This window comes from Merops nubicus, unplaced genomic scaffold, assembly GCF_000691845.1.
Source record: "Merops nubicus isolate BGI_N331 unplaced genomic scaffold, ASM69184v1 scaffold1159, whole genome shotgun sequence".
Classification (NCBI taxonomy): Eukaryota; Metazoa; Chordata; class Aves; order Coraciiformes; family Meropidae; genus Merops; species Merops nubicus.
Window position 1 is genome coordinate 16,122 of NW_008628796.1, and position 15,877 is coordinate 31,998.

Consider the following 15,877-nt stretch of genomic DNA (forward strand, 5'->3'; position numbering starts at 1 on the left):
CTTTTGCAGCACTGGAGTGAATATATCAAGGTATTTCAAAGATCTCATACCAGTGTCAAAATCTCTGTTGTTACCATGTTTTTTTTTCTGTCAAAACCAAGAACAATATGTAGGGTGTATGCACCCAATTCTCTTTCATGCACATATGGGGAAGGGAGGTACCCTGTAATTACAGTCACATGATGAGAAACAGCAACACCTCAGTTTGGGGTTCAATTTCTACTTGGAAATTGCTTTCCTTGGAGGTTTGAAGGTTGCACAACTTTGGTTTGAAGCAGAGCCACGTGCACATGTGTTCAGAGCATGCTGGCCTGCACTAGGTGTTGTGTTTTGCCACACATCCAACTCTGCTGTTTGCAAAATCAGTGAGATGTCAGAATGTAGCCACTCTCCTGCAGGTTAGCAGTGTTACCTGGAACCTTCAGCAGTGCTGGTGGTTGTTTAAGCTATTTGGGATGGAATACTCTTGGAAAGGATCCCTCATCAAAGTCATATTTAGATGCCTCAGGTTTGCCCTCCTGGTGTGGTGGTGCTCCCCTCAATCACCCAAGTGTTCTTCAGCCCTCAGGATGAGGTGCACAACCTGGGGCTGTTTCTGGGGTGCCATCTGAGCACAGCCCTGGCTGCAGTTCAGCATGGTCCACTGCTGTGCAGCCCCTGGCAGTGGGACACTGTCACCTCTCTGCCTCCCAGCACCCAGCTGGAGTTGGCCCCAGTGTCCCCCTGTGCAGCCCATGGATCCAGAGGCAGCTCTCCCACTCTCCATAGACTTGTGGTCTGTTTTAACACAGTCCCAGGGCAAGGAGTTTTATGGCAGGTTTAGTGAGTGGAGGGGGCTCATATAAAAGTCCATGTGCTGACCTAAGGAAAGGAGGAGTTTGGGACAGGTAGGAAATGCAGGGAGGAGGTCTAGAACCTCTCCTTTCACAGCAGCAAATTGTTCAGCTGGCTTCTGGTACCTTATCTCTCAGAGAATCAGGCCTTTTACAGCTTTTTTTTAAAGAAAGGTTTTTACAGGCTCAGAAAGTTAGAAACCATTTTCTATAGTGTCAGTAAATCTCTTCCTCATGACAGAATGCCTTAAAGTGAGGCCTCAGGAACTTTCCCCTTATGAGCCAGTGTAAGAAGCAGCCCAGAGCATGCCACCTTACTGGGGTGGAGGCCTGTGCCCCACTGTCCTCACCTCTAATGATGCCAGAGGTGCCACTTGGCTTTCAGTAGCTCAGTTTGCCATCTGTAGAACAGGGAAAGTGCCCTGCAGTTCATAAACATCACAGATAGAGGCTATGAGATATGGCAAGTTGTGCTAAGTGTAAGATGTGGTGGACTGGATGATCTTCAGAGGTCCCTTCCAGTCCAGTCCAAGCCATTCTGGGGTGCCCAGACTGAATCTAAGGACCTTGGGCAGACTTGTACTCTGAGATGATACTTGAGAAAGATGTCAGTGAAAGTTCACACTGGAGAATTAGATGTTGAAGTGGAAATGTTGAGGTTTGGGAGGGATTTCCCCCTCTCTCTTTGACTGCTGTTGTGGCTAGCATACTTCTGGTGGTGTAAACACAGCAAGTGAATGCTGCTTTGATGTTGCTGTGCACATCTTCCTCTTTCTCACCTTGGAAAAATCATCATTCTGTCTAGAGCACTGATCAGTGTTACTAAGCAATTGTCTGACAGGTTAAAATCCTCCTTTACAGGTTATTTTGGCTCACTAGACAAATGGTATCACATCTCTAACTGTAAGATAATAAATCTAAGAACAAGAAAAGCAACTCAAGTCTGTGGCCACTTCTTGTGAACAGGGAAGTTTTGGTTTATTGCCAGTCAGCTAGGGGTTTTTTTTGGGTTTTTAACCCTTGATGAAAGAATCTTTTGAGCAGCAGTTGAATTCTTCCCACCTGTTCCATCAAGAGTGGATTTAAGAAAAATAGTGCAGAGTTTTCCATTACACTTTTCTGAGGCAGTTTCCATATAATTTCTTTTACATGAATCATACAGTTCTGTACCTAACTGTAAACTTGCACATCATACAGTCAGCTAGGGGGTTTTTGGGTTTTTAACCCTTGATGAAGGAAATCTTTGAGTGATGAGCAGCAGTTGAATTCTTCCCACCTGTTCCATCAAGAGTGGATTTAAGAAAAATAGTGCAAAGTTTTCCATTACACTCTTCTGAGGCAGTTTCCATATAATTTCTTTTACATGAATCATATAGTTCTGTACCTAACTGTAAACTTGCACATCATACAGTCATGTCTGCTGTTGGGGGTTTTTTGTTTTTAGGTTTTGTCTTAAATGTATATAATCTTTAAATCAAACAGTAATGCTTGAAGTCCATTAATGTGTGTCTGGGTTTTTATTTTCAATCTCAATGCATCTCATTTTTTGGAAAACTTGAAGTCACATAAGTAGCTCTGTAAAAAAAAAAAAATCAAATGGTAAATTTTCTAAGGGTAAATGTGTCTGTTGGGGGAGGCAGGTAGCACTCTGAAGTATTTTATTATCAAAAGTGTTTGTTTTACAGAACTTTGGGACAACAATAGTGGTTAATCCTGAAAAAGACAAGGATATGGTGCAAGAGCTACTAGATTTTAAGGATAAAGTGGACCATATCATAGAAGTGTGCTTTCAGAAAAATGAAAAATTTATAAACTTGATGAAGGAGTCCTTTGAAACATTTATCAACAAGAGACCAAATAAGCCTGCAGAATTGATAGGTACACATATATTTTTCTGTAAAATATTTCAAAGATCTGTAGAAAGCATGATGAGATCCCGCTGCTGAGTGTGCTAGTGCCATAGCCATGCAGTTCTGCTTCAGGAGACTCCTTTTGGGGGGACCAGGTGAACCTGGGAGCTGGGGTGTGCTGCTGGGTGCACGTGGTGTCCTGGTGGAGCATGCCAACTTCTGCTGTCCTCTGCCCTGCTGCTTGCACCCTGCCTCCTGCTCAGGGCCAGGCCCACGCCGCGAGCGGAGCGAGGGCTCCAGGAGAAGGGTAGCTGTGGGGAAAATGAAGGGAACAGGCTGGTTTTAACTGGGGCAGGAGAGGAGTTCTTTGGGTGTTTTGGATCTCTGGGAAAGGAGGAAGTAGAGCACATCTGTTTGCCTTGAAGGCTGGTGTTGGGAGAATGATTTTAAAGCCTTCACATAGGAGTTCTAAGAGAAAGAAATCTCATTACCTTGAAGGGGGAGCTAGTGCTCATTAAGGGGAAAGATAATGAAAACATCTTAAAAATACTATTATTTGGTTTTTCCCTGATCTGGCCAAAACTGTTCTGAGTGTTTTGCCTGCAGCAAAACTGGAGCTGGAGCATTTTACCCCAAGAGGATCCTGCTCCTTGTTTCTTTCTTTTTCCTCTGTCCATTCTTTTGCCTTTATTAAACTAATTTGGTGGCTTCCCATGTAAACCCAGCTCTATGTAGGGCAAATTGCACAACCTGGAGATGCAGGTTAAAGCCATGAGAGGGGCTGCTGGCCTTTGTGGATTGTGTTTTAGCTCCTGCAGAGGTGTTTCCTTCTTACGCAGAAGGTTGTGTAAGGATACTAAGGTGGCTTAATAAATACTTAGCTAAACTCATGGCTTAACCTTATTTCTGGCATTCTGAAGCTACTAACTTGAAAGCATTGCTGCTGTTTAAATTTTAGTGGCCTCCTGCTGAGGAGCATGAGGGACGTGGTAATGGTCTAAAAAAATTACAGTCCTCTTTGTGTTGTTTGTTTCTGTTTCTCATAAAATACATTCATATGCATTGTACACTTCCCAAACCTTGTCTTCCAATAAATACTGTGCTTGCTATGGCTGTAACACAAAATGTGGGAATTTCTACTGCCTTAATTTTAATGATTGAACTGTGTTAGGTGTTTTTTTAACCCTTGGAGAGTTCCTTTTTTTGGTGTTTTTCAGTTATGGCAGTAGTACAGTAGGGCTCTATCATTCCACTGAACATAGGGGTCCAAAAAGGGAAAACAGAAAACATTTATGCTATAGTTTAACATATGTTAATATTTAACATGCAGTAATATTTCAAGTGGCAGAAACAATTAAGTTGGTTATTTTAGGTTGTGTTTTTTTAAAAGCTGTTAAACTGTTTTATTTATTCGTAGCAAAATATGTGGATTCCAAGTTAAGAGCTGGTAATAAAGAAGCAACAGATGAAGAGCTGGAAAGAATCCTTGATAAAATCATGATCATATTTAGATTCATTCATGGTAAGAAAGAGTGGTTCACTGCTGATGCCATTAAAACTGTCTCCCTTGCTGCTAGCAGGGCTGCATTCCTCTGAACATAAGAGGTCTTTTTTTAGCACGAGTTTCTGCTTGACTTGGTCTTAAACTCAGGTTGCCTTACATCTGAAAGAGCACTATAAATACACCAGGGAGGACAAACTTACTCTAGGGAGATTGGCAAGTTACAGACCTTTTACAGCCTGGGAGAGGAGCTGGTGGAAGATTTTTCACACAAATTAACCCTATCTGTAACCACAACTTCTCCTTTAGTGACAGGGAACAGAAAGGTTATTACAGAATTTCTCTTCCCTGCCATTGTCAGTATGTCATAGGTGCAAAGTACATGGAAACCCAGAAAGCAGTGACTTGTCTTTTCTCACCATGGCTGAGAGTGAGCACAGAGGAGGGCTCAAAACAGTGAGACAAAATGTTATTGCTGTGTTTTACTGCCTTTGAAATTCACCTTCAGGAACTACCTCATTTAGTATTAGCTTGTTCTGAGACCTCTGGGTTTCTTTCCTTATAAAAATAAAACCCAAATAAAATATAATAGGAAAGCAGACCAGAAATCAGCCATGAAATAATATCATTTGCATCATGATTTTTGTCAAATGCAATAGGAGTTAGATGAAGATGGTGAAGGAAACCAGGAGGGGTGGGAACTTGTCAGCCTAAGAGGTTCACTTCTGTTCATCTGAAACTTTCACCAACTCTTTAATTTAAAGTGTGAAAGTTTGTGGGTGCCTAAATGACTTCTTTATTTCAAAAGGCTGTTAGCAAACCAAGTGAGAAGACTTCTGTCAAATTTTATTCACCTTAGGCTTTTAAGGGATATTTCTTTAATATGTAGCACACACTCCCTTATTTTTTAATTTTAATGATTCAAACCACTAGAAGGAGAATGTTCTTCTGAACCCTAGAATAATCCAGGATCCAATAGAAGAATAGATCCAATGGGAAGGACAAGGCAGCCCATGTTCCTGAAGGGAGAGGAAAGGAGAAAAAGGAAAAACAAAAACAAAAAAATTTGCAAAATATATTATAAAAATAATTAAAATCTAAAAAGAACAAGCTGTCTACATGTTTTCCTTCACTGTCATGTAGTGAATTTTGTTCTGCTGGCCAACATGTCATGAGAAAGGCTTCTGTCACAAACCTGAAGTGCAGGGATGCAAACAGAATGTGTGATTTCAGCTGTGTTTGATTTTTCTTTCCATGTCCATGCAGGTAAAGATGTGTTTGAGGCCTTTTATAAGAAGGACTTGGCCAAAAGATTGCTGGTTGGAAAAAGTGCATCAGTAGATGCTGAGAAGTCCATGTTGTCAAAGCTTAAACATGGTAGGCATCTTCAGGTGTTAAAGTTCTGTTAGTTTATGGTATGTAATTTGGAATTCTTATATTCTCTTGCTTTAAGAAGTGAGAAGCCAGATTTTAAATAACAGCTGAGCAGATCACACCTTTCATTGTGCTCAGGTTACCTCATATATGTGACAGGTTCATGGAATGTACCTACAGAGAGACCCTGAAAACAGGATTCCTGCTTGTGGGTGCTCTGTAAGCTGCAAACCTGGCTGAGTTCTCTCAGGTGAAGCCTTTCCTGCTTCTTCTGTGCTTCCTTGTAACTGTGGCATCTCTGCTTTAATTCCCCTGACAGAATGTGGTGCTGCTTTTACCAGCAAACTGGAGGGCATGTTCAAGGACATGGAACTGTCAAAAGATGTCATGGTTCAGTTTAAGCAGGTACATTTAGCTTCTCTTTGTGGGCTAAATTTTCAGTAGTGATGAGGAAGCAGCTGATGGTGTTATGCCTTGGATCAAGCTGGGGCAGAGATCTGAACAAGGACACCTGCTGCTGCAGTAAAACACTGTAGAGAATTCTCTGTCCCAGACTGTGCAGCCTGGCTTGACTGAAGCTCTGCTCAGATTATATGAAAATGGGTTTTTGTAACAGATGTGGAAGTTTCAGGGGATGCTTTTGATCCACCCACTTGCTGGGTTTTGAAATTGGAGAGGGGGGCATTAAGTAGTCACTCAAAATCCTGGCAGAGCATGTCTAACCAAGGATGTGGCATCTAGAAGCTTTTAATTGTTGTACTGATTCTAATTTTTTAATTTAAGATATGTATTTGCTAATTTAGCATGCAGAGAGTATACTTGAATGGTCTTTGTCTCTTTTATTCTAGTATATGCAGAACCAAAGTGACCCAGGAAATATAGACCTGACAGTAAATATATTAACTATGGGATATTGGCCAACTTACACACCTATGGAAGTCCACTTAAATTCAGAGGTCAGTGTTTGAACTCTTCTAAATGCACTTTACAGAGTGGAATCATAATCACTATCATAAGCTGAATTAATGCCTTTCCTTTAATGTTCTTCTACTAGATATTTAAGGGCTTTATCTCATTTTAAAGATTCCAAAATGGCAAAGAATAAAATGTAGTGGATAAAATCCACTTTTGTTCTGAGAATTGTTTCACTTAATATTTTTTTTTAATCTTTTAAACAACAGCAACAATAATAATATAATGTTAGTATTACAATAAAATCAGTGTGCTACTTCCTCTGTTCTCTGCACCATCACACAAAACTAACCCCTGCATTTTAATGGCATTTGCCTGAAAAAAGATTGCTTTTGAGCTGAGATTTTTGCAAAGCTCCTACCAGTAGTGATTTAAGTTGAAATATGTATTTGGAGTGCTGTTTCCTGCAATACCTTGCCTCACCTGAAATGGTGGAAGCACTTCAGAGGTAGCAGCAGGACTCCTGTCAGTTCAGAAGATGTGGAACTCTTATGCTCTTGCTCCTGTGGCACCTTTTCCACTGTAGCAGACTGCTTCAGAAGGATCCAACCTGAGCAGCACGTCATGAACATGGAGGGGTAAAAAGCCCTTTTTTGAAGTGAGGTGGTATAAAGTACTGGAATCAGACCTGAATCTGTGTAGGGCAAACTAAATGAAGACCTTGGGAGCAGATGGTGGATAGTCAGTGTAGAGGTGTGAGATGGAGGCTTTGTGTCCAGTGAGTTCCTGCTCAGATTTAAAAGTCCAGGACAAAACTATGTATTTTTTGAGGTTTGAAACCCTGTACAGGTGCTTTGTTTTGCTTGGTTTTTTTACTTTTTGGTAAAAAGCCAACAAAAACACCAACAAAAAAACCACAAACCACAAAAAAATCCCCAAAACAACAAGAAGCTTTTGAATTGAGACTCTTTGTACAAGATAGTACCAGTGTATTTGAGAGCAGGATTCTGCTCCTTGCTTTAGATTTTGCACAAAAACACTTCTGAGGAAAAGCAGATGAGGAGAACTAATTAATTTTGTGAAATCCCCTTGCATCACTGCAGTGGTGCAGTAAATGTTCTTTTCCTCTTTGCTTTGCAGATGATAAAGCTTCAAGAGGTGTTTAAAACCTTCTACCTGGGAAAGCACAGTGGTCGAAAGCTCCAGTGGCAGACCACCCTAGGGCATGCTGTCCTCAAGGCAGAATTTAAGGAAGTAAGTTTGGTTGTTTGATGCTTGGCCTGTTGGGGAAAAAAAATTGAAGTCAATGATTTGGAATCTAGTCATGTACTGTATTTTTTTTTTAATAAAGTTAGTAATTTTTTTGTGGAGGAACAGTCACAGTTCAATGCTGTTAATTTGTATAGAATGTAGGGGGTTTATAATTAAACAAAACACTACCTAGCTATCAGAAGGCAACAATGTGATACTTTTGGGTAACATTTGTATTCATTTAATAGAAATTGTTGCTCATTTGCATAAAGAAAGTTGTAACAAAGCAGGAAATGACTGAAAGGAAAAGAATGCAGCATCCTTTTTATTTTTAACATGGAATTGTTTTGATCATAGAAATACTGGTGATGCTTTTAGTAGATTTCACAAACAAAAAGAGACTGAAGGGTTTTTAGTCATGTAATGACTGTGGTTAAAATTTAAATGCTTGTTGAATTATTGAAGTCTTAAATAATCACATTGTTTCTTAATGTGGTTTTGTGGAATCTCTTCCTTTGCTAATAACGTAGCTCAGCTGAGCCAGAGCAAAGCCAAAAAACTTGATTTCTTTTCTTAACTCACTGTGAAGATGAAACTTAGAGGTTTAGGCATTACATGAGAGTAAGATGGATGGGTTTGTGGTCACTGGTTGATGGAAGTGTTGACAGCTGTCTGAAGAGTTTATTTCCTTTCCATTGTGCTGATCATACTCTGTATCAGTAAACCAGAATTATCTTGTTCCTCTCATATTTGATCCAACACCAAGATTTCTTTTGTAACCTTTCTCACCTCTCTAAAATGAAACTTGGGTGAAATATGAAGAGATTTGCTCTTGATGGTAGCAAAGCCAGAATTTCATCTCTCGTAATTAAAATGAAGTAAATGATGTGAATAAATAAAAGGCCATTCTAATGAGCTTCTGCTGTGTGCTGCATTGCTACTGTTAGGAGCAAAAAAAGAGGTTTTAAAAATATGCTGTTGGCTCAGTGCTGCATTCAGGCAGAGTCTGCTGTGTGCTGGGCATTCTAAAATGTACATCTCTTGTTCTAGAAATAGCTAAAACAACGTATAGCTTCTGTAACTTGCCAGATTTGGGGGATATAATAGAAAATGCTCTGAATATTACTTCTAATTATTTGATGTTTCTCTTTTAGGGCAAGAAAGAATTCCAAGTGTCCCTCTTTCAGACATTAGTGTTGCTTATGTTTAATGAAGGAGATGAATTTGGTTTTGAAGAAATTAAACTGGCCACTGGTGTAGGTAGGAAGAATACTTTCTGATTCTTAAATTTGTTCATCGGGTGGTTGCCAATGAAGATTTGGTGTGTAAAGGCATAATCTTAAGAAATTTGCCATGATCATTAGGACAAACTTTGTGAGCCAACAGTATATAGACACTGAGAGAGATGAGGAAAACAGGCTGCTCCTACTTCCTAGAGTAGGTAAAATAGATGCCTCACAAAATTAATAGTAAGGGCTGTGTAGCATATGGTACTACCAACAATCTGTTATATTTACAAAATTTATAAAATTCAAGTGGTAGTAAAGACCTGTGTGTAAAATTTTTTGTTTTGTTAGAGTTTCAAATACTATATTTTGTAAATGATGTGTTGTAAAGTGCTGTCATTCTGGAGTGATTCAAGAGGGTGTTTTCAACTGAGCTGCTCTGAGAGCTTGCCCACCTCTTTCCATGGCTCTTGCTGGGGTTGCACTTGAAACCTGAAGGCCAAAAGGACAAAGAAAACTGAGGAAGAGTCTAGTTCTCTTTTTAACCATCTGCAGTATTTGCCTTCTGTGTTCTATTGGGTGGTGGGTTGGTTTTTTTTTTACTTTTTACACTTCCTTGAAATAGTTGTAACCATTTGCATTAAAAACTATACCACCAATCAGCAGGTCATACCCAGCAGCCCTTCACATGTTGAATCTTACCATCAACCCAGTACAGCAACTGCTGAAAGAGTATTTAAACCCCTAAAAGTATTAAAATGCTGTAAATAATTGTACTAAAATACTATGAAATGGGGGTATGAAGAGTGCCTGTGGTTTTCATCTGGTCTTGCTGTCCCTCAGAGCTTGAGTTCTGAGTGTCTGACAGCACCAGAGGAAATGTGCTGTGTGGGAATCTGTTCCATTCTAGCACAACAGAGAGGATTTCAGCAGCCTGTTCTCAAGGCAGATGGCCAGGGCTGCAGTTGGGAGCTCCCTGTGTTAGGTGATGGCATTACACTGAGTGCTGTGTCTGTTTCTCTCTCCTCTGGGGATACTACAGGGATGCAGGTGATCAGGACACTTTGTGGACCCAGGGTTCCCATGGGGCCACGATGGATGACCTAAAATCTCTGTCCTCCCAGGCTCTACCTGCACAAGGTGTCTGGAGGTCCCATTCCCACCTAGCAATCTTCCTACCTCTAAAGAAGAGGAAACTCTTGTGGCCAGGAGAGGTGTTAGAAACAGGTCCCACACACTCCCCTCCTGCTACCTGGATGATCCCTTAGCTCAGCAGTGCCCTGCCAGAGGCTGCTGTGCTGACTGGTTAGAAAACAACAGTGGTTCAGTTGTTAGAAAGGAAAGTAGCTGAATTTGTGATGCAGCTGCTTGGTGACTTGACCACGAAGAGCAGGGCTGCTCACAGCCAGACTCTGAGACCACCCTGGGTGAACCTGGGGCCTGGCTCATAGGACATAAGAGAAATCCTGGGGGGCAAAACCTGGGTGTCAGGGTTGCCACAGAAGCAGTTTCTCAATGTTCTAAACCCCATGAGCATGGCTAGACAGGCAGACACAATTCCAGTGTGTGCTTAAGGAAAAGATGTATGGAAGAAGGATCCAGATGGATTAGGAAGTAGAAAAGCCTTTGAACCAGAGGGAACCTGTACAGGGGGGGTGAGCTCCATCCAAATTCAAAGTTGCTGGCACACACTAATGTTTTAGAAAGGGTTTGTCAGACTTCTCTCTCCACCACCTAAAAATAACATAGTAGACCTGAGAAGAGTTAAGAGAATAGGAATAAAGATGGAAGACATGGGGCAGCTCCTTCAGACAGAGCAGTTGCATGTGCTAGGACTAAAGCAGATAGACCAAAGGGTAAATGCACATCTGTGGATGAGGATCTGCTTCCTTACTCAAAAGAGCCAGAGGGAAAAAAAAACCAAAACAAGCACATGGTGGTGAAAAGTAACAGCATCTTGTAAAAGCTGGAAGCTTACAGAATTCAAGGGGACAAGTTCAGGGAACAGCAGAGGTTTCTCAACACATAGAAACCACCTCTGCCTTGAGTCCCTGAAGCCCCAAGTGATTGGAGACTCGGGGAGCAGTGGGATGGGGAGGGGAGGAAAGCAGGGAAGTGTGGAGGAGCTGTGTTAGCTTGGCTCTTGTATGCTGCCCTGTGCTGACCACTGCTGGAGACAGCATGTTGGGCTAGAGGGACCTTCTGACCCAGGGTGCCTGTTCAGAACTGAACACTGAAGGGGATACAGAACCTCCAGCTCTGAAGAACTGGCCCTGACCACTTCCATTACTTTGGTGTTCACATGTACCAGCTCTTTCTGGGAGGTGGTGGAGGCCTTGTGCAGTTTTTAGTTAATTAATGGGTTTATGTTGAGACCCTATTACCTAGATGTCTACCCAGGGTTTGCATATTGGTGTTTACTGCAGAAGATGTCAGAGGGCCACGTAGGTGCCATAGGGCAGAATAAAGACTGCAAGTGAAGTGTCAGTGAAGGGCTTAGAGCAGATGAGGGAACACACAGTAAATTAGAGCACCTCCAACTGAATGGCACTCACCCCAAAGCTCTGCAGCTCTGTGCTGGCAAGAACAGAACTGGTAGGTCCACAGATAAGTGTATCTTAGGGCAGAGCCAGCATGAGTTGCATGATGCATTATTTTCCCTTCAAATTCTTCAAGAGTCAGTGAGCACATGCACAGTCATAACTGTGCACTTGGCTTTGTAAAAGTTCTTGATAGGAATTGTAGAGTGGTTTGGGTTGGAAGGGACCTTACAGGGTCACTTGTTCCTGCTCCCTGCAGGGGGATTGGACTATCTTCAGCTAGATGAGGTTGCTCAGAGCCCCATCCAACCTGCCCTGGAATGTTTCCAGGGATGGGGCAACTACCATCTCTCTGGGCAACCTGTGCCAGTGTTTCACCACCCACCAGCCTCACTGTAAAAAATGTCTTCTTGTATCTAATCTAAATCTCCCCTCTTTTAGTTTGAAACCATTACCCCTTGTCCTGTAGCAGCAGACCCTGCTAAAAAGCTGTCCCCATCTTAGAGGCCCCCTTCAAGTCCTGAAAGGCTGCTATAAGATCTCCTTAGAGCCCTCTCTTCTCCAGGCTGAGCAACCCCAGCTCCCTCAGCCTGTCCTCACAGGAGAGCTGCTCCAGCCCTCTGATTATCACAACCTCTCAGATAAACTATACTTTCATAGCTTGAGAGGAAAGTTTCTCTTTGGAGTGAACAATTGATTAAAAGACAGAAAGGAGCAGGTAAGAGATGAATGGGCAGCTGTCATAGTGAAAGCTTATTCTTCTTGGGGATCCCCAGGGATTAGTCACCATGGCTGTTAATGAGCTGAAGATGATGAGTACTGATGTGACAGAATTCAGTGGTGATTCCTCAGGAATGTCAAAGCTGAAATGTGTGGGAAAGGTTACAAAAAGACCTCGCCCTGTTGAACAGTGAGGAGATGAAATGGGACCCGGTGTGGGTGAATACAGCTGAGGTGGAGGGTGGGGGAGGAGTAGCCTCAGCCCCACCTCCTATACTGGCTTTGTTAGGAATGGCTGCTCTGGAGCTGTGCTGTCATTGTGTCCTCTGAAAGCATCAGCTGAAAGTTCATCAGTGGTCAGAAGGGCAGACAGCTTGTTGGTGACTTCTGGGGGAGCTGCTGAGAGCCAAGCAGAAAGCAGCACCGTGCTTAGTGTGTCCTTGTTTTGGGTACTTCACAAATGCCAGGTTAGCCCATCTCTACAGGGGTATGATAGGGTTAGATAAGGACAGAGAAAGGGGAGAGGAAACATGGAAGGTGTAGAACAGGTCCCATGCAGAGGATGGAGAGTTCATCTCTTAAACTCATGATAATTTGGAGAGGGGTGAAAAGGAGGAAGCACAATAATCTGCAGAATTACCAGTGAAGACAGTGAAGAATGAATTCACCAGCTCCTGCAGCACAAGAATTTGGGCACCTTTTAGCTTCCCCATCCAGCCAAGTCAAAGAACCCGTGTTGGGTGAGGGAGACATCTTAATCTGATCACTGAAGGTGAAGCATCCAAGAAGTGTGAAACATCATGAATGCCTCTTCAGTCAGCACGTTGTAAAGAGGTTTTTTAGTAATGATAAAGCAGCTGGAAGTTTAAAAAAAGGAACAGGTCACTGTGTGTGAAAGTTATTTTGGAAATAATGGTAGTGTCAACCTTTTGCTCAGCTACACTGCACTTCAGCACTAGATTACAAAACCTTTCTTTCAGTTCTCAGACTAAAACTCTCTTCAGGAGATCCAGCACATTTGGTGATAATTTTATTTTGTGAATAGAAGTATTCTAGAGACTCCAGAGGCTGTTTTAATGCAAAAACTTGATACAAGACTTTGCAACATAATTATTAGAATGTTTTAGGCTTCACTTTTATCTACTAGTCCAAATGCTTTTAGTTTTAAATCTTTGCATTTTCCTCACCAACTAGTTTCTAATACTTTGCTGTTGTGGGAGAAGTTTGTGACTATAATAGCTGTCAACTTTACCTTCTCACAAAGAATCTTCCTATTAATTTAGACTTCTGGGTTTTAATATTATTATGTATTTTATGATTTCATTACTATTTTTAACACACACCAAAAAATACCTGGTATTTCCTGGAAGGAAGGCATTGACAAAAACCCAGTAACTTTTCCATTGTATTTACAGGTTAATGACATAAACTCTTTATGTTAATTATTTGTTCTGCTTTCTCCCATACCTGCAACTTCTTCACAGAGGACAGTGAACTAAGAAGGACCTTGCAGTCTTTAGCTTGTGGAAAAGCACGGGTCCTGATTAAAAACCCAAAGGGCAAGGATGTAGAAGATGGAGATAAATTCATCTTTAATGGTGATTTCAAGCATAAATTGTTTAGAATAAAGATCAACCAAATCCAAATGAAAGAAACAGTATGTATTTATTTTTTTGCATTCATTCTTTTTATGTGAACTGTTCCTGCACATCCCACATGGAGAGACACAGTCTCTGCATTTCCTCTCATAGTTTTTGCATGGTTTTTAGTAGTCAGGATGACTCAGGAAGCAATAAAGACTTTAAAACTCCCTGAAATTGAAACAACTTAAGTTCCTTCATGCCCCTGCAAGTTTAAATGCCTGTATATGAAACTGATACGATCTTGTAGATGTTTCAGTCCATTTAATAGTGCACTATTAAATTAATAATATTCATAATAATATTAAATTCAGTGCATTGATGGTTTGAACTCATGAGTCAAACATCACCATGTCACTTCAGTGGGTAAGGTAAAGCCAGAGCTGTCCCTCTTTTTGCAGTGGGTGTCTTTGTTGTGCTTCAGTCCCTGTTCCTGACACAAGGTGCTGTGTTTTAATTAACATTGGCTTGTTTCCTTTTTGCCTTTGCATATTAAAATCCCTAAAAATTAAATTGGAATTGATCAGTTTGATACAAAAGACCACTGTATGTGGGCTGTCAAACTTTTACACGTTCTCTCAAGAATCTGAAGTGAGGTGTTAAGATTTACTTTAATTGATCAAATAGATGTAAAATAAGAAACAAGTGATTTTTTTTTTTCTTTACATTAACCTTAATTTTATCTTTGGCTTGCTTTACTACACTTGAGAATCACTTAGCATGCATCTGTCTCAAAGGTGAATAAGAATACATGAGTTTCATTTCATTTTATTGTAAAGGTTAACTACAGAAATAGAATTGATTAAAAAACAGGAGTAAAAGGTGACATGATTTGTGGTGTTGTGTTGTTCTCAGGTCGAGGAACAGGTCAGCACAACTGAGAGAGTATTTCAAGACAGGCAATATCAGATTGATGCTGCTATTGTGCGAATAATGAAGATGAGAAAGACTCTTGGTCATAATCTCCTTGTTTCTGAGCTGTATAATCAGCTGAAATTTCCTGTAAAGGTAACTGATTTTGTTCTTAAAACTATCCTAGAATTATCAAAAAAAAATACACAATGTTCCATCAGCTTGTCCATAAGAGTAAGACATGGGAAATATGTCTGAGTCAAATCCAAATAAGGCATTAAAATGAGTGTGTGAAAAGAAATAAGCCAGAGTATCAGTAGGAAATTCTATTTAGAGATTTACTGTGGTGTATTTTCTTATGTAGCAGTCCTATTTTTTAATATAAAAGATATTTGCATTTATATTACTAACTGTTATCCTAATGTTATCTTTTCTTGTAGCCTGGAGACTTGAAAAAGAGGATTGAGTCTCTCATTGACAGAGACTACATGGAGAGAGACAAAGACAACCCCAATCAGTACCACTATGTTGCATAATGGAGAAGAAATAATTTTGTTAAAAAAGAATAAATTAAAAACAAACAAACAAACAAAAACCAAAATCATCCATGTGTATCTTCAGGACACCAAATACCTGTGCTGTTCCAGACCTCCCTTTTAGCAGATTTCAGGTTGATGTATATTATTCAACCAGCTGCATGCACTGCTGTGGAAAAGAAGCAAAATGACATGTTGATTGATCATCCTGGTCAAGACTCATTACTCATTTGAAATGTCATGGGTTTATTTCTTTTAGTTACTCTCTCGTTCTTTTGGGTTCTTCAGAGTTTAGTTCTCCAGTTCTGTCTAAGGACCTCGTTGATGTTGGATGGAAAGGTAAAACCACCCGTGTGAGAAATGCTTCTGTGATGGATGCAGGTCTGGTCTCTTCATTTCTGTGTTCTTAACTGCATCCACAGAGACCCTATATGCTGCATTCTTTAGCTACAGTGACAACCTGGGTAACTTTTTCAAAACCCTTAACTGATGAACTCTTCTGTACAAGCAGTGTTGTTGAAAGACACTGAATTTTTGAAGTTGTGCCCCATGGAAACCCTTCAGCTCGCGTTCAGTTAATTTTCTTTCAGATGATTACAGACTTCAGGCTGGTTTGGATAAATCAGGTTTTGAAGTGAGACC

General features: G+C 40.8%; 1 protein-coding gene across 1 annotated transcript in view; it reads left to right on the forward strand.

Annotated features, from left to right (window-relative positions):
• Positions 1-15,235, forward strand: part of CUL4A (cullin 4A) — a gene marked incomplete at its 5' end in the record, with an annotated part of 31,141 nt that extends 15,906 nt beyond the window's left edge. Inside the window, 11 exon segments of the mRNA XM_008946750.1 lie at positions 1-30; positions 2,519-2,711; positions 4,101-4,205; positions 5,451-5,561; positions 5,878-5,963; positions 6,407-6,514; positions 7,611-7,724; positions 8,876-8,981; positions 13,692-13,864; positions 14,703-14,855; positions 15,140-15,235. The exon segment at positions 1-30 is cut by the window's left edge and continues 125 nt beyond it. Of these exon segments, the coding sequence (XP_008944998.1) occupies positions 1-30; positions 2,519-2,711; positions 4,101-4,205; positions 5,451-5,561; positions 5,878-5,963; positions 6,407-6,514; positions 7,611-7,724; positions 8,876-8,981; positions 13,692-13,864; positions 14,703-14,855; positions 15,140-15,235 (1,275 nt within the window).
• Positions 15,236-15,877: the final 642 nt, after the last annotated feature.